Below are 18,058 nucleotides of genomic sequence, written 5' to 3'. Positions count from 1 at the left end.
TGAAAATATATTTATGGGTAGGTAAGTTGTTTGAATAACCTCCTCTGATTATTGTTGTGTAAGTCAATTTTTTTTCTTCTCTAGAACTTACCGGTTTATCCTTGTTTGGTGTCGGGGTGGGGGAAGATTTTGCTTTGTGCATGTTTTGTCTTGATTTCATCTTGGAGGATTTTGTCCTGCTGAGTAGGCAAGGAGATCTTGCTGCTTGGAAAAGAAGGGGAAAACAACTATTGTAACTATGTAAGCCTGCTTTTTGGGTAATACAAGCTGTTAGCTCTTTGAAAAGCAGCTACTGGAGTCTGTCCTGTAATTCCGGCAGAAGGATGGGGAAATATCCTATGTCTGAATTTAAACATTCTGAGGCTTCTTGTCATTGCTGCTCCTTCGGGGGCACTGCAGCTCTGCATCACCTATGAAAGGTGCAAGATGCAGCTCACAGGTGGAAAGAGGAGCTGGGAGGAGCTCAGCAGGGCTAATGAATGCAGCCGTCTTTGAAGAGCTTCCCCCTCAGTGAGATTAAGCATCTTTTTCATTTTACATAAGCAATCTACCAACGTTTGCAGATCCATCCCATGCTGACCAGAGTGTGCTTCCATGTCCCTACTGGTTCTTAACCCTCCCAGATGCCGTCCTGTAATCTTAACCCTGACCTTTGGGGTACATTTTGTTTCTTTGAGTAGATCCAACATTTTTGCTGTTTGTATTTGGAGTATAATTTATAGCGCCTGTCAAGATTCAGACAGTAATTATTCAAGAAGTATATTTCCACTGTTTGGCAGAAATGCCCACATAACTGGTGCCATGCCTTTGTCATGTAGTTTAGATTACAAAGATGGTATTCTGACAAATAGAGGATCTGGGCATCACATAATTATGCACTTGGTGGAGGGTCAGACACATTGTTTATGTTAGTAGATTTCAGTGTTTTTTCTTTCTTTCTTTTTTTTTTTTTTTACAACGACTCTCATATTAAGAGGCTAACATTCTATTGTACACCCTTGAAGTGCTTTTTTTCACATGTCACATATTTACTATTAGGACTTAGGACTCTGAAGGGCAAAAAGCACGTTTGCTTTTGTTCTTCCTCATTGTTCAGCTTCATTCCGTGTTTGCATGCTAGGGTGCCTCTCTTTGATAGCCTCCTCTGTGGGAGAGGCATGCAAGATGGAGAGCACTGGGGTCAGGAAACCTGGGCCCTTGTCCTGTCCACAGGCTCAGGAATTTTGGGCTAATTCTGCAGTCAAGGCCTCCAGTACCCCATCTACAAAGTGACTTGTAGATCACCACGTTTCCTCTGCCTCTAACATTTCACAGGTTCTCTCCCCATGTTTGTAAATTACAGCACTCATTATAGCCTAGTGAGGGCATATGTGTGGAAGAACTCAGGTTTTCTGAAGCTAGATACATGATTAAATGAAGATATTGATACTTAATTACAGTCAGTTAAAGCAAGGCTTGCGGTGTAGTTCTGAGAGTGTCTTTCTGGTGGTTACAGACGCGCTTCTGTGTGTGCCCAGATGCTCAGTCACGTCTGGTCTTTGTGACCCATGGACTGTCCCTCACTAGGCTCCTCTGTGTGTTTGAATTAAGGTAATTCAGCCTTCTTCCTATTTTTCTCCTTCCATGATTTTTTTCTTTTTTCTCTTAGACAACCCAGTAAAGCTTTTCTTCCCCTGACCACATCTTGACAAAAAAGTGTACTACATGGGAGTGTAAAAGGAGCTGGCACATTTTAGACTTTTAAATATATATATATATATAGTTACATTTATTTGGCTGCATCGGTCTTAGTTGCGGCATGGGGGATCTTTGTTGTGGACTCTCGAGTTGTGGTGCTTGGGCTCTGGAGCACAGAGGTTCAGTAGTTGCAGCTCATAGGCTTAGTTGCCCTGTGGCATGTGAGACTTTATTTCCCCAACCAGGAATTTGAACCCACATTCTCTGCACTGCAAGTCAGATTCTTAACCACTGGACCATCAGGGATGTCCCATAAACAGTTTCAAAGGCTAGTGTGTTGGCCACAACTGCACCCATTGGCGTTGTCCTGAAGACTGCTTGCATGAAGCAGCATCATACATTAATCTGGGCTGTGTGGCTGGTTACCCTTTCTGCAAATTCTAGTTCAAGTCAGACTCATGCTGATTTGGTTGGTTCTTGTCTTTAGAAACCTCACACTGAATCAGCCTTTGAAGAATTTGAGAATGATTCAATGGCCAGAACCATGTTCTCTGCCGCGTCCCAGGTCGCCTGCCTGGTTGAGTTTGTATGGAGCAAACTGTAAACTGTAGTGTCTTCTGCGGGGAAAAAAGATCAGCTAGGACACTGCTGAGGCTGCAGGCCAGGGAAGGCGTTGATTGTAGAGAGAGAGCACGTTGGTTTATTCTCCACCCTGTTCTGATGATGAGTTCCTGTCCTGTTTGGGCCTGGGGTTGATCAGTCAGGGTGAGGAAGGATGCAGAACTTGATGTAACTGAGAGACCTGGGAGGGGATTTTGAATTATTTACTAACCTTTCTTCTTTATACCATCTAGTACTTTGTCCAGTTTTGAAATGATCTTGCATTCGGCTTCAGGAGAGCTGGGGGTGATAGGTATTCTTTAGGGAAGGATAATTTGTTAGTTACAAGAGATATGCTAGGAAGCTGTGTTCTAGAAATGGGTCTTGATTTATAAGAGGGAGCGTTCCTTAACTAGATGTAAGATTATACATTATAAAATCAGCCAGTGAAAAGAAGAGACTGGGTAATGACAGAAAATTATTGTTTAAATGTGCTTTGTGAACCTAAATTACTGAAATTTTCCATGACTTCTGGAGGGAAGGGTTGTACTCTATTTGGAAGATGAGAGAGCAAAATGTGTTGGTGTAGGGTTCAGTAATGACGATAGGCTTGTAACTCTTCATGTTGGGTTTTTCATTTCTCAGCCTTAGTTTTTTCATTCTGTGGCACTCCAGGAGAATAATGGGATGAGCTCCAGACGTGTGATGGTTTATTTTAGAACGTTCTATGTTAGAAGCAGTAGGCACTGAGCAGTTTGGCCAGTAACGTTTGCGAGTTACTGTTACAGCTGGAGGCAGTTACAAGCAGCAGATTCTCTGTTGAAGAAGTGATAGGAAACAGCTGAAGACCTGCTTGGTCTTAGTGGTTATTGGTTGGTAGGAGGTGCCTGGAGGGCAGAACTGAAACCTGTAGGTGGTAATTTCATGGCTGCAGTCACCATCTACAGTGATTTTGGAGCCCAAAAAAGTAAAGTCTCTCACTGTTTCCATTGTTTCCCCATCTATTTGCCATGAAGTGATGGGACTGGATGCCATGATCTTAGTGTTTTGAATGCTGAGTTTTAAGCCAGCTTTTTTCACTCTCCTCTTTCACTTTCATCAAGAGACCCTTTAGTTCCTCTTCACTCTCTGCCATAGGGTGGTGTCATCTGCGTATCTGAGGTCATTGATATTTCTCCCGGCAATCTTGATTCCAGCTTGTGCCTCACTACTAGTCAAGGCCTGAAAAAAGGGAGGTGGGCATTTAGAATAGCATTTTGGGGGGATATATTTTGGGATAGAGAGCAGCATGGTTTTCTGTAAAGGGTCAGGTAGTGAATATTTTAGCGTTTGGGTTCGTATGGCCTTTGTTGCAGTTACTGAACTCGACCTTTGTGGCGTGAAGGCAACTGAGAGCAGTGTGTGAGCAGTCGGCATGGGTGCTGTGTGGGCTGCTGGAACAAGGTTCTGAAGGCTGGGCAGCTTCGGCCACAGGAGTTGATTTCTCACGGTTCTGGAAGCTGGAAAGTGGAAGATGAAGGTACTGGCCAGTTTGGTTTGTGGTGAGAGACTGCTCCCTGGCTTGTAGATGGTACACTTCCTAGTTATGTCCTCATGTGGTGGTCAGGGTCGGGGGGAGATGGAGGGAGAGACAGGGGCGGAGAGGGAGATGGAGAGAGTGGGAGACAGGCATGGAGGGAGAGACTCACGGAGGGAAGGACATGGGGGAGAGAGGGAGACATGGAGAGAGAGAGACGTGGAGGGTGGAGAGGAGGTGGCGGGAGAGAGACAGAAAAAGGGAAGGGGCTGGGCGACATGAAGCGGGGGAGGCAAGGAAGGGGGAGAGGGAGAGGGAGAGATTAATCTCCTCCTTTTGTAAGGCTACTTTCCTGTCAGAATAGGACGCCCTACCCTCATGAACTCGGTTAACGTAGTTACCGCCTGAAAGACCCTGTCTCTGGAGAGAATCACATTAGGGGCCAGAGCTTCAGCACATGGAGTTTGGGTGGGAGAAATGATACGATTCAACCCATAGCAGCTGTGTTCCAATGAAATTTTATCTGTAGAAACAGGAGGTAGGCCAGGTTTGGCCCACAGACCGTAGTTTGGCAGCCAGTGGTCTAGAGAAATCAAACACATCAGAAGGTAGGCTAGGTGATCTGTAGGCGTACTTCAACAGTTTTGCAAATCTGTGCTGTTTTGGTCAAAGACTCAGCCAGAAGACATGTTTGATGTCTGGCATAGCTTGCCATCATGTTCTCCTATATAATAAAACCCTCTCCCCACTGTAAAAATCCTGAACACCACTAAGATACGGTTTGGGTGAAATTATTTGGGTGAGAGTGGCTGCATTTAAAGGTTAAGTGTACAGTCTCTAGTTTTAGACTGTCTTGGTTCACATCCAAGTTATGCTAGTTACTAGCTGTGTGACCTTGGGCAAGTTACTTAACTTCTCTGAATCAGGTTTCTCATTTATAACATGATAATAGTGGAATTTACCTTATAGCAGTGGTGCGATGCTTAAATAAGTTAATACATGTTGGGGGCATAACGCAATGCCTAGGTCATAATATGTTCTTGGTAAATATTGTTATTTCTTGAAATAAGAGATAGTAAGGGCTTCCCAGGTGGCACTAGTGGTAAAGAACCTGCCTGCCACTGCAGGAGGTGTAAGAGATGTGGATTCAATCCCTGGGTTGGGAAGATCCCCTGGAGAAGGGCATGACAACCCACTCTAGTATTCTTGTCTGGAGAATCCCATGGACAGAGGAGGCTGGTGGGCTACAGTCCATAGGGTTGCACAGAGTCAGACATGACTGATGTGACTTAGTACCCACACAGGGAAGCCAGAGGCAATATGATTAGGAGCTAAAGGTGAGGCAGGTGTCAAAGACTTAGGGATATCTTAGAAAATAAATAGCTTTGGATCAGAATGGAGTATGTGCTTCCATTTAAAAATGATTAAAATGTGGTAAAGGGAATATGAATACTTTTCTGAATAACCTTTTAGTTCTCCTGTTCTTGTACCATCACACTTTTGCACTTATCCATATCCCATTATTCTCTTAGCTCATAGGTGCAGGGGCCATGTTTGTTTACCCTGGTCACTATTTAAATCCTATCACTTAGCAAAATACATGGCAAAGTCCTATCACTTAGCAAAATACATGGTTCTATTTCTTGGATTAATAATCTACATTTAGAATACATCTTTATTTTTTGCACATCTGATTAATTCTAATACAACTACGTTTATAACTTATTATATGGCTTAAAAACCCTTAGTATTTTTTACTTTATAAAAAGGAACAACGAAGAGTTTATCAATCTTGAAAGATTTATACTATCTTTTCACTTGTAATTTTATATTTATGCCCTGTTTATAAAGTTTTTGTGACTTACGATTATAACAGTTTTGAGTAGAAGTATATACAAAGATATAACTTTGGTTATTCTTCTTTAGAATGAAGGATTAAACATTAAAACAGTTTTCACTGAACTCTTGATCATGATTGCATTTGTGGAGCACTTACAGTTTAGGAGCTGCTTTGGTCTTTTTTCAATGAATTCTACATAATTATATATTTTTTCTTTTTCTCTTTACACCTTAGATAACTATATGAAGACATGGAATCTTAAAATAGAGTCTTCTTTTGATGTTGTCAGTTCAAAGCTGGTTTCTGGTGAAGCGATTGTAGCCATCCCTGAATTAAACATACAGCAGACAAACAACATTGAACTTCAGCATGGGGAAAGGACTGTTAAGCTCTTTGTGAAAATCGACAAGGTGAATGTCGGCACTTTCTGAGAGGCTACAAGATAGAAAGCAGTATTGTTCAAAAGAAATGCTTAGAAGAAAGGAACTGAATATTAAGGAAAATTGTACCTTTTCCATTTTCTCCTTTACTTTTAACCTGTTATATATTTTTTGTGTGTGCTAGCTAAGGAATGATTTCTTCCAATTTTAAGGTTAAGAAAATGGAGGTTATGTGATTAATTTTGGAATCCTCTCCTCTCAAGAAGTCAGGTGTGTTATAGTTTAATTTTTCTGCAGTATTTGCAGTGTCCTAAATCCAAAATGCATCCTAAGCATCATATTTGAATGCTGTGATTGTTTTTGATACTGGTAAACTATTTTGAATATTGGTGCTTATTCTGAATACAGAATTCTAAATCTCAACTTATAATCTTTCATGAGTAGAAGTGGACTGGATTTTATTTTCTCTTTTTCCTTTCCTTTTTCTTCCAATTGACAATTGTGAGCTGAAAAGGATGGAGCAAATCAGCATTCAGTAACTGTTCAGATAAAGTAAGAACTCAAAACACTTTTCTAGTTCTGGGCTTGGAAGAAGAGTTCACCTCAAAGTCCAATTCTAAATGTTAAGAATATAGAATAAATGTCAACTAAGTGTTGGAATGAGGATGAGATGGTTGGATGGTATCACCAACTCAATGGATGTGGGTTTGGGTGGACTCCGGGAGTTGGTGATGGACAGGGAGGCCCGGTGTGCTGTGGTTCATGGGGTCACAAAGAGTCGGACATGAGTGAGCGACTGAACTGAACTGAGTGTGGGAATGGGAAGAGTTGTTTTTCTGAATGCCATGTTATTTTGTTCTTTTTGTTCCTTCTCTTCCCTTTTGGTCTATATTAATCTATCCTTAACTCCCAGCATGTCGAGTTTTTTAAATGTTATCTATGGACTGGTATAATTTGACATGAAACAGGGAGGGAGAGTGATATAGCTCTATGCTTGACTGAGAAGTTGCTATGATGCCCTGAATTACTGTATTATTTTGCTGAAAATATGCCACAGATTACTTAGACGAACTTAATATTATTTTTTAAAAGGCTGTTATTGTAGAAACTTGGTGGCCTCATGGACATGGAAACCAGACTGGCTACAACATGACAGTTCTTTTTGAGCTGGATGGAGGCTTACGTTTTGAAAAATCAGCTAAGGTAAGCAAATACTTTAAGATATTTTGTGAAAAAAAGTTTACTTTTTGTTAAAATATCAATACAGATCTTTATAGAAGAAAATGACAAAACTTCTGTAACCCCACCACTTGGAGATAGTTACTAATAATAGTTATATGCATTTAAAAGCTTCTAGTATGTGTGTATTTATCTTTTTAATGGGCCAGACATTGCACATTATTTTATTTATATTCTACTATGCTTTAAATTGTGCTTTATGCCAACATAATATATGTAATTTTGTTGTTGTTTAGTCAGTAAGTTGTGTCCGACCCTGCAACCCCATGGACTGTAGCCCGCCAGGCTCCTCCGTCCATGATATTCTCTAGGCAAGAATACTGGAGTGGGTTGCCATTTCTTTTTCCAGGGGATCTTCCCGACCTAGGGATCGAACCCATGTCTCCTGCATTGGCAGGTGGGTTCTTTATTGCTGAGTCACAGGGAAGCCATATATAATTTTACAGTTCAAATATTACTATGTTTCATGTGAAAAATAGAATTCCTTGTCCATCCAGCCCTTTCTATTCCTGTTTTCTACTCCTCAGAATCGATAATTTTTAACTTGTATATTCTGCTGATTACTTTCATTTCCTCAAATAACTTGCTTCTACTAGTATTTCCTAATTTTTCAGTTTTGTATGTTACCTATTGACTTCAGACCTAGAGGATGAGGAACCTACATGTTTCTCTCTGATGACCCCCACTTGGCCCCCAGTATATCCATCTTGTCTCCCTCTCCCTCTCCCAATGTAGTCATATGGCCATTTTTTGTTAACTCAGTTTTCAATGTTTATACTATTATATTATGAACATGCTCTTCAAACTTGAACCACATGGTGTCCTAAAATTATATTTTCTTTCTTGTGCAATTTTCTGTTTTCCTTACAGTTAATAATTGTCTCATTTTTCCAGTTTTTTTTTTTTTTTACTTCTTTTAAATCATATACAAACTCTCGAATATACCTTTTAAATTTAGTCACACTCAACTGGTAATCTATTTGTTGTTTATTATTACTATTATTATTTTTTAAATTTTATTATATTTCGGAACTCTCTCTCCTAAAGCCATTTTATTATCTCCCTGATCTTGCTTGATTACTTACTGTCTGGACCTTCTATTTAACTGCAACTTCCTTTTATTATCATTCTAGAAATTCCCTTCATCTGTCTTCTAGGAGTTCTAGGTATTTCCTTCATCTTTCTCTTGGATTAAACATAGAATCCTAATTCTTTGGACCCATGTTTCTCTCTCTTTTTTTTTTTTACTCTACACTTTCTTCAACAGATTGCTGAGAATGTGTTGTAGATAAAGTGTAATTACATTCTAATTTCTGTTTTCTTACATAGATCTGTTTGTATTTACTCCTGGAAGCTATTAGGATTTTGTTATCTTTGATCATCTAATATTTGAAAATTCGAAAGTGAGTGGATTTTTGTTTTTGTTGTGCTGGTTGTCTTGTGGGCTCTTCTGGTCCTGAAACTCAATCTGGTTTTGTTTTATTTTTCTGGTATAGCTATTAATCAGAATGGACCTCCTAGAGTGAGAAATATTCTTAGATATCCCCTTCTTTATCCCATCTTGTCTTATTCTATGTTCTGGAAAATTTACTTGATTTTATCTTAATTTTCTAAAACTTCTCATTTTATGTTGGAGTATAGCCAGTTAACAATGTTGTGATAATTTCAGGTAGACAGCAGAGGGACTCAACCAGACATATACATGTATCCACTCTCCCCCCAACTCCCCTTCCATCTGCTCTGCCACATGACATTGAGCAGAGTTCCCTGTGCTATACAGTAGGGTTATCTTAAATTTTTAAATTACATATATTTTTTTATCACTTAAATTTCTAAAGTTTTAACATTTAAAAAATGCATCAAATTTATATTTCATGGTTTATAGTATCTTCTTATTTCTCTGAGAATTTTAATTCTTAGTTTTGAAGTTCTCTTTGCATTTTTGTTTTCCACATTCCTTTTATTTCTTGTTTCAGGCTCTTTTATATTAGAGACTTTCCTGGAGTGTCAGTTATTCTTGATGTGGATTCATTCTGAAGATTAAATCATAAAAATGCAGATGAGAAGACCTGTGTGAGCCTCAGTGTTCAGTATTCAGGTGGAAATTCAGCTTTATCATGTGTGATGCCCACATGTGTATAGCTATAGATCTTTGTGTGTGTGTGTGTGTGTGTGTGTGTGTGTCTGTGTGTTTAGCCTTGCAAGTGAGGACATTCTCCAGTCTTGTGTCTGGGGAATATAAAACTGGTTGTTATCATTCAAAGAGTCTAGTGGCAGAAGGGGACTAAAGATGAGGACATTCTCCAGTCTTGTGTCTGGGGAATATAAAACTGGTTGTTATCATTCAAAGAGTCTAGTGGCAGAAGGGGATTAAAGTTCTGACCGTCAAATGGAGTTTCATCAGTGCCCCCTCTCACGATGTGCTTTGTGTCCTCAAGCCTCTCTGAGCTTCTCAGTTGCTCAGTCGTGTCTGACTCTTTGCAACCCCATGGACTGCAACATGCCAGGATTCCCTGCCCTTGACCATCTCCCAGAACTTGCTCAAACTCATGTCCATTGAGTCAGTGATGCCATCCAACTCTCTTATCCTCTGTCATCCCCTTCTCCTCCTGCCTTCAATATTTCTCAGCATCGCAGTCTTTCCTAATGAGTCAGATCTTTGCATCAGGTGGCCAAAGACTTTAGCTTCAGCATCAGTCCTTCCAATGAATATTCAGAACTGATTTCCTTTAGGATTGACTGGGTTTGATCTCCTTGCAATCCAAGGGACGCTCAAGAGTCTTCTCCAACACCGCAGTTCAGAAGCATCAATCTTCGGTGTTCAGCCTTCTTTATAATCCAAATCTCACATCTATACATGACCACTGGAAAACCATAGTGTTGACCATATGGACCTTTGTCAGCAAAGTAATATCTCTGCTTTTTAATACGCTGTATAGATTTGTCATAGCTTTTCTTCCAAGGAGTAAGCATCTTTTAATATCATGGCTGCAGTCAGCATTTGCAGTGATTTTGGAGCCCAAAAAAGTAAAGTCTGTCACTGTTTTCATTATTTCCCCATCTATTTGCTGTGAAGTGATGGGACCTGATGCCACGATCTTAGTTTTCTGAATGTTGAACTTTAAGCCAGCTTTTTCACTCTCCTCTTTCACCCTCATCAAGAGGCTCTGTAGTTCCTCTTTACTTTCTGCCATAAGGGTGGTGACATCTGCATATCTGAGGTTATTGATATTTCTCCCTGCAATCTTGATTCCAGCTTGTGCTTCATCCAGTTCAGCATTTCACATCATGTACTCTGCATATAAATTAAATCAGCAGGGTGACAGTATAAAGCCTTGACCTCTTCCTTTCCCAATTTGGAACCAGTCTGTTATTTCGTGTCTGGTTCTAAGTGTTGCTTCTTGACCTGCATACAGGTTTCTCAGGAGACAGGTAAGGTGGTCTGGTATTGCATCTCTTTAAAAATTTTTCATAGTTTGATGTGATCCGCACAGTCAAAGGCTTTAGTGTAGTCAATGAAGCGGAGTAGATTTTTTTCTGAAATTTTCTTGCTTTTTTGATGATCCAGTGGATGTCGGCAATTTGATCTCTGGTTCCTCTGCCTTTTCTAAACCCACCTTGAACATTTGAAAGTTCATGGTTCACCTATGGTTGAAGCCTCGCTTGGAGAATTTTGAGCATTACTTTGCTAGCGTGTGAGATGAGTGCAATTGTGTGGTAATTTGAACATTCTTTGGCATTGCTTTTCTTTGCAATTGGAATGAAAACTGACCTTTTCTAGTCTTTTGGCCACTGTTGAGTTTTCCAAATTTGCTGGCATATTGAGTGCAGCACTTTCACAGCAGCATCTTTTAGGATTTGAAATCGCTCCACTGGAATTCCATCATCTCCACTAACTTTGTTTGTAGTGATGCTTCATAAGGCCCATTTGATTTTGCACTCCAGGATGTCTGGGTCATGGTGAGTGATCACACCATTGTGGTTATCTGGGTCATTAATATCTGTTTTGTTTAGTTCTTCTTTGTATTCTTGCCACCTCTTTTAAATATCTTCTGCTTCTTGTAGGTCCTTACCATATCTTTCCTTTATTGTACCCATCTTTGCATAAAATGTTCCCTTGGTAGCTCTAATTTTCTTGAAGAGATCTCTAGTCTTTCCCATTCTATTGTTTTCCCCTGTTTCTTTGCATTGATCACTGAGGAAGCATTTCTTATCTCTCCTTGCTATTCTTTGGAACACTGCATTCAAATGGGTAGATCTTTCCTTTTTTACCTGGAATCAAGAAAGAAAAGCTTCTCCTCTTCTCAGTTATTTTTAATGCTTGCGCAGACAGCCATTTTGCCTTTTTGCATTTCTTTTTCTTGGGGATGGTTTTGATCACTTCCTCCAGTACAATGTCACAAACCTCCATCCAGAGTTCTTCAGACACTCTGTCTATCGGATCTAGTCCCTTAAATCTATTTCTCACTTCCACTGTATAGTCATAAGAGACTTGACTTAGATCATACCTTAATGGCCTATTGATTTTCCCTACTTTTCTTCAATGTAAATTTTAATTTTGCAATAAGGAGTTCATGATCTGAGCCACAGTCAACTCCCGGGCTTGTTTTTGCTGACTGTATAGAGCTTCTCCATCTTCGGTTGCAAAGCAAACCTCTCTGATGCTGACTGGCAAAATGATAGGTGAACTTCAGGATCCTTCCTCCAAAACAACATGTTTCAGTTCTGCTTTGGGATAAAACTTCTAAGTCATTATGCATAAAACTGCGTCTTCATGTTACTTTAAACATTCGAAAATTGAGTCGAGATTGGGAATGGAGCTGTCTAGAGAAGACAGTGGGGAAAAACAGCCCTTGCACTTTAATGCTGTCGAACTACCCCTCGAAGGACCAATCCTCCCCTGCTCCAAATATACCTGCGACTGGTATTTAAAGCAAAATGAACCTATGGCTAATTCATACTGAAGTCTGGCAGAGATCGAACCAATATTGTAAAGCAATTATCCTTCAATTAAAAATAAATGAATAAAAAATGCAATGAAAGTGTTTTCCTCTGAAGATATAACCATCTGTTTTGCCTCTAAGTCTTTAAATAAGCCATATGGTAACCTCAGATAGAGGATATTGAAGGACACAATTTGACTTTAGTCTAAAGAAATGACTAGGTCCTGCCAGGACTAAGGATTGCTTGATATTTATTAGCTTCAGACTATGTATTGTCCTTCAACTGCCATTTCCATGCATGTATGCTGGGACAGTAGAGATGAGGTAACTTCAGTGTGGCTTGGGATAGTGTATAGTAAGTGGTGTTAATCACTTCCACCGATTTTCTCTTTCCGCTGACGTCAGCCTTCGGTGTTTGCAGCTGGCACTGGCTGTGGCTGTCCTCTGGTGTCACTTCCCATTTGGTGTTGCCTCTGTGTGGGCCAGACACCATGCTCAGTTTGAAGCTTACCCTTTAGGAGCTCCTTTTCTGTTTTTTGATTGTTTAGTTACGCTCTGTATTTTCTGAGGCACTGTGAGTGTGTGTGTGTCCGTAATATCTACAGGGAGCTTGTCCTAGAGTTATCTAAAGAGCAAGACTTTCCCTCTCATTCTAACTTCTTGCCAGAAGACTTGTGTACTCTCCCATGTTGAGTTTCTTGTGAGTTATCTTTATGAAAGGGTTATTTATTTCTTGTGAGTTATCTTTATGAAAAGAATGAGGCATTCCAACTTACCAAAGAAAAAGAAAAGGAACTTCTGAGTTGTTGTGTGTGTTGGATATAAGTCTGTTTCAATTCAAGCTAATATGGTTGCATTGTTTTTTAATATAAAGATGCCACTCTTTCAATTGATGAGCTACAGAGTAAAGGAATATGTGTTGCCTCACTCCTTGTGTTAATGCATGTCTGGGCAATGTGCCTATTTGCTGGGGCTGCTGTGGAGTATTTTTGAAGCTCATTCATTCACTCAATACTTACGGATCATCTACTGTATTCCTGACACTTAGATAGGCTCTGATAATAGAGCGGTGAATGAGACACCCTGTCCATTTCTTTCTGAGATTTTAGTAAAACTAATAATTTAGCTGGGAAAGTAAATATTTAAGCAAGCAATTGCAATAAAGTATGATAAGCACTCTAGAGAAATATAGAGCACTGTGTGAGCTCAGGGCAGGGCCACCCTGGACAGATTTGCAGAGATGGTGAGCTGTGCCCTGAGGGATCAGTAGAATTCAACCGTGTGCAGCGTAGCAAAGAGGCAGAGGGCAAGAGTATGTCCAACCCAGGTCATGAGGAATGTTGTGTGTTTGTGGAGGTGAGAGAAATTTCAGTGTGGCTGTGTTTGAGTTTGAGGTAGAATAGAATGATATTATAAAGGTCATCCTTACTAGGTCGGGAGCCTAGTAAGCCATGTGAAGGAATTAGACTGTCTTGAGGACATTGGGGATTTTTGAAGGGTTTTAAGGGGGGAACAGTGATCATACTTGTTTATAAGATTATGTAGATCAGATTGGAAGAATGACAGGATTAGGAGACGAGTCAGATTATGGTGGTAACTCAGGCACAAGATGACAATTGCTTGGTCTATAGAACTGCTGAGGAGTTAGATTTGAGAGAGATTTAGGAGGTAAAATTTGAGAGAAATTTAGGAAGCTTAATGATGTATAGAGATAGGAGAGAAGGATGATTTATGAATGATTCTTAATTTGCTGGTTGGGGTCACTGAATGTCAGGTGGCAATTCCGTTCTTTGAGTTAAAGACTCAGAACGAAGGACACATTTGGAAGATGAGATGCAATGAAAATTATTTCTGTGTTACAGGTGTTTTGTGTGGAGTGATTGAGGGATACCCCCAAAATAATATTTGATGAGCACTTCATTATGTGGGTCGAGAGTTTAAGAATTAAATCTAGGTTAAAGATATAGATGTGTAAGTCAACAGAATGTAAATAATTTTAGCCTTTGGCAGGGGATGAGCTACTTAAGTTACTTAAGTAATGGGGGCCAAGCTAGACATTTGAGGAAAGCAAAGACTTGAGAAAAGGCTGGAGAGAGATAAGGCACTGTGATAGGATTGTGAGGCAGCTCTGGGGGTTGAAAACTGCATCTCTTTTCTGAGAGTCACAGTGTCCTCACTTTGAAAGAATTATTGAGTCTCTTTTCTGAGAGTCACAGTATCTTCACTTTGAAGGAATGATTGATTTATTTTTTTAATTTTAATTTTTTAACACCTCATACTGAGGTACAGCTGATTAACAGTGTTGTGATATCTTTAGGTGAACAGCGGAAGGACTCTCAGCCACATACACACGTTTCCATTCTCCCCCAAACCCCCTTCCATCCAGGCTGGCACATAAAAATGAGCAGAGTTCCATGTGCTGTACAATAGGTCTTTGTTGGTTATCTGTTTTAAATACAACAGTGTGTACATGACCTTCCCAAAGTCCCTAACTATCCCTTCCCCTGACAACCCTAAGTTCATTTTCTAAGTCTGCGAGTCGTCTTCTGTTTTGCAAGTGAGTTTATTTGTATCATTTCTTTCTAGAGTCCACATATTAGGGATGTTGTATGGTATTTCTCCTCTGTCTGACTTACTTCACTCAGTATGACATACTTTAGGTCCATACATGTTGCTGCAAATGGCATTATTTCATTCTTTTTAATGGCTGAGTAATTCCATTGTTTATATGTACTATTATCTTTTTTTTTCTCTTGTAGAGAGAAATTTTATTTTGCAATGTTTTCAGTATACTCACTTCACATGTCTTTCCTCTCAGCTGGAGCCTCATACACAGTTTGGTAACTTGGAGTCAGCTCCAATGACCATATATTTCCCTCTGCATCACACATCCCATATACTTCTTAACTTCGGGAAGAATGAAGTGGCCCTAATGTTTATACAGCTGAAAACAAAGCCCTAATTGGCATTCTGACAACATAACCATTTATTGATCCATATGACGTTTGTAATTTTTGCCCTTTCCCCTCACTGTATCTCTTCAAGAAAACAACTTGTCCCGAAACCCGGTGACTGTTTTCCAGGGCGCCCTGATGTCAGCTCCCATAGCCTCGTTCCTCTGCTCTCATAACACATGGCACGGTGAACGCTGGTAACTACCGATTTACTGAATTACTCTGTTTTTCCTGGCAGAGTCTGAGCTCCACGAGCAGGATTCCTCTTTCACTACCTGTCTCCTCAGCACCAGGCATGTTATGGTTGCCCAATAGATTATGTCGAGTTGAAGAAAACAAAAGTTTACCTTAAAAACAATCTGTCGTGTGATAGCACCTGGGTTAATGGTTACCTTTGGGGAGGAGAGGTGGGTAGTGACAGGGCAGGGGCATGAAAAGGTTGCTCTCATGTTCTGTTCCTTCACCTGCTTAGCTGGGCACGTTCCCCACTTGACCGTTTATGCAGCTGAACTTGTGATTGGTGCATTTCCAGAATGTGCTGTTGTTAAGTCAGTCAGCTGTGTCTGACCCTTTGTGACCCCATGGACTGGAGCTTGCCAGGCTTCTGTCTGTGTAATTTCCCAGGCAAGAATACTGGAGTGGGTTGCCATTTCCTTCTGCATATATTTACAGTATCTTCTTTATCCATCCCTCTGTTGGTAGACATTTAGATTGCTTCCATATCTTGGCTATTGTAAACAGTGCTGCAATGAACATTGGGGTGCATATATCTCTTCAGGTCATGTTTTTCTCCAGATAATGCCCAAGAGTGGGATTGCAGAGTCATATAGTAGCTCTCTTTTTAGTTTTTTAAGGAACCTCTATACTGTTCACCATAGTGGCTGTATCAATTTACATTCCCACCAACAGTGCAGGAGGGTTCCTTCTCTCCACACCCTCTCCAGCATTTGTTGTTTGTGGATTTTTTGATGATAGCCATTCTGACCCATGTGATTTGATATCACATTTTTTATTTGCATTTAGCATTTAGTTTTGATTTGCATTTATCAATTTTGAACATCTTTTCATGTGACTATTGGCTATCTGTATGTCCTCTTTGGAAAAATGTCTATTCAGGTATTCTGCCCATTTTTTTTTTTTGAGTGGGTTTTTTGTTTTGATGCTATTAAGCATCATAAGCTGTTTTTAAATTTTGGAGACTAATCCCTTATTGGTCACATCATTTGCAAATATTTTCTCCCAATCTGTGGCTTGTCTTTTTATTTTGTTTATTATTTCCTTTCATGTGCAAGAGCTTTTGAGTTTAAGTAGATCTCATTTGTTTATTTTTGCCTTTATTTCCATTATTCTGGGAGATGGATCAAAAAAGATGTTGCTGTGATTTATGTCAGAGTGTTCTACCTGTGTTTTCCTCTTGGAGTTTTATTGTGTCAGGTCTCACATTTAGGTCTTTAATCCGTTTTGAGCTTATTTTTGTTTATGGAGTTATGGAATGATCTAATTTTACTTTTTTACATGTGGCTGTCAAGTTTTCCCAGCACCATTTGTTAAAGAGACTCTTTCCAGTATTGTTTATTGTTTTCTCCTTTGTCATAGATAATTGACCATAAGGTGCATGGGCGTATCTCTGGGTTTTCTATCCTAGAACTACCGATTTCTGATGGTGACATTTTAGGCTGGTTTAATGGTGTTTTGCAAGCCATTATAGGTGTGTGGTAGGTTTAAAATTGTTTTCTGAACCCTCTGCCTACCTTGATTTTATACATGCTAATTATATTTATCATATTTGAGCAATACTTTAAAGTTTAGGTGAGGCTTGAATCCAAAACTCAATATCTTTCTCTGCTATGATTTTTGAAGTTATCTTCTTACTCTGAAATGTTAGGGGAATGATAATTCTGTATCACATAGGAGTCAAGGTACTACTTTATTTAGCTCATTAAAATCATAACAGTAACACTGTAATCAGTTTTGTAACTTTGCTCCTTAGGAGATTCAGAAGAGAGCTATGAAGGTGACTAGAGGAAGAAAGAATAAAGGAAAGAGATAATGTAACTGGAAGGCGAGCAGATCCTTCAGTTTGTTATTTATGGTATTTTTTCATTCAGCTGTAGTAGGACGGATGTGAGGGAAGATGAGAGCTTGAAGTGGGGTGTGAGGTCGAGGTTACTCCCAGGACAGGCTGTACCAGAGTCAAGGCTGTTTATGCTAGAATGGGTAACTGAGGAGCAACTCCTAACGCATTTGCAGGGAACTTTAAGAAGTGTTTGTGTCCATTGACTGGGGTGATAGAGGTTGAATTGAATGATCTCTTATGCCTTCCATGATTGCTCACAAGAGGAAATCAGAATGATGTAAAAATTTGAGCTGTTTTGCAAATCAATATTGGCTTCTGAAATGTAGATTAAAAGTATATATACTGCCAAATTTGGTTAAGAGAGCTACCTAATTCACCTCTGTTTCCATCTAGAGAAGTTCTTCCAGGGAATTCAGTTTCTTGCCATGCCCAAATTTCTTGATGTTTTCCAACTTGTCAGTATTTTAGCAAGTGAAGAGATGAGATTGCTACTTGCCATCATTATCTGTTTCCCGGCAGGAGTCTCTCAGTCTGAGTTCTTTCCAGCCTTTATTTGGTGGGAATGTGTCAGACTGGGGTTTCTGTTTATTTATTGCAGAGTATAACACACAGGAGAAAAGAAATGGAACATAAGTAAAGTGCTTAATGAATGATCAGAAGTTGAACACTCATGCAGCTGTCATCCTGACCAAGAGCATTACTAGCACCTCAGAAGTTCCTGGCTCTTGCCAGCTTTCCTAATTACTACCCGCTTTCCTTTCTGCAGATCCACTGACCTGGCTTCTAACACTATAATTTATTTTTGCCTGTTTTTCAGTTTTGTTTGCATGGC

At 39.8% G+C, this 18,058-nt stretch overlaps 1 protein-coding gene across 1 annotated transcript in view; it reads left to right on the top strand.

Annotated features, from left to right (window-relative positions):
• The window catches only part of MANBA (mannosidase beta), a 125,436-nt gene that overhangs the window by 25,071 nt on the left and 82,307 nt on the right, over positions 1–18,058 (top strand). Inside the window, exons 6-7 of the mRNA XM_020901948.2 lie at positions 5,868–6,043; positions 7,106–7,216. Coding sequence (XP_020757607.2) covers positions 5,868–6,043; positions 7,106–7,216 — 287 coding nt within the window. The remainder of the gene's footprint in view (positions 1–5,867; positions 6,044–7,105; positions 7,217–18,058) is intronic.

Source organism: Odocoileus virginianus, chromosome 21, assembly GCF_023699985.2.
Source record: "Odocoileus virginianus isolate 20LAN1187 ecotype Illinois chromosome 21, Ovbor_1.2, whole genome shotgun sequence".
In the NCBI taxonomy this organism is placed as follows: Eukaryota; Metazoa; Chordata; class Mammalia; order Artiodactyla; family Cervidae; genus Odocoileus; species Odocoileus virginianus.
This window is presented reverse-complemented; position numbering and strand designations above follow the sequence as displayed.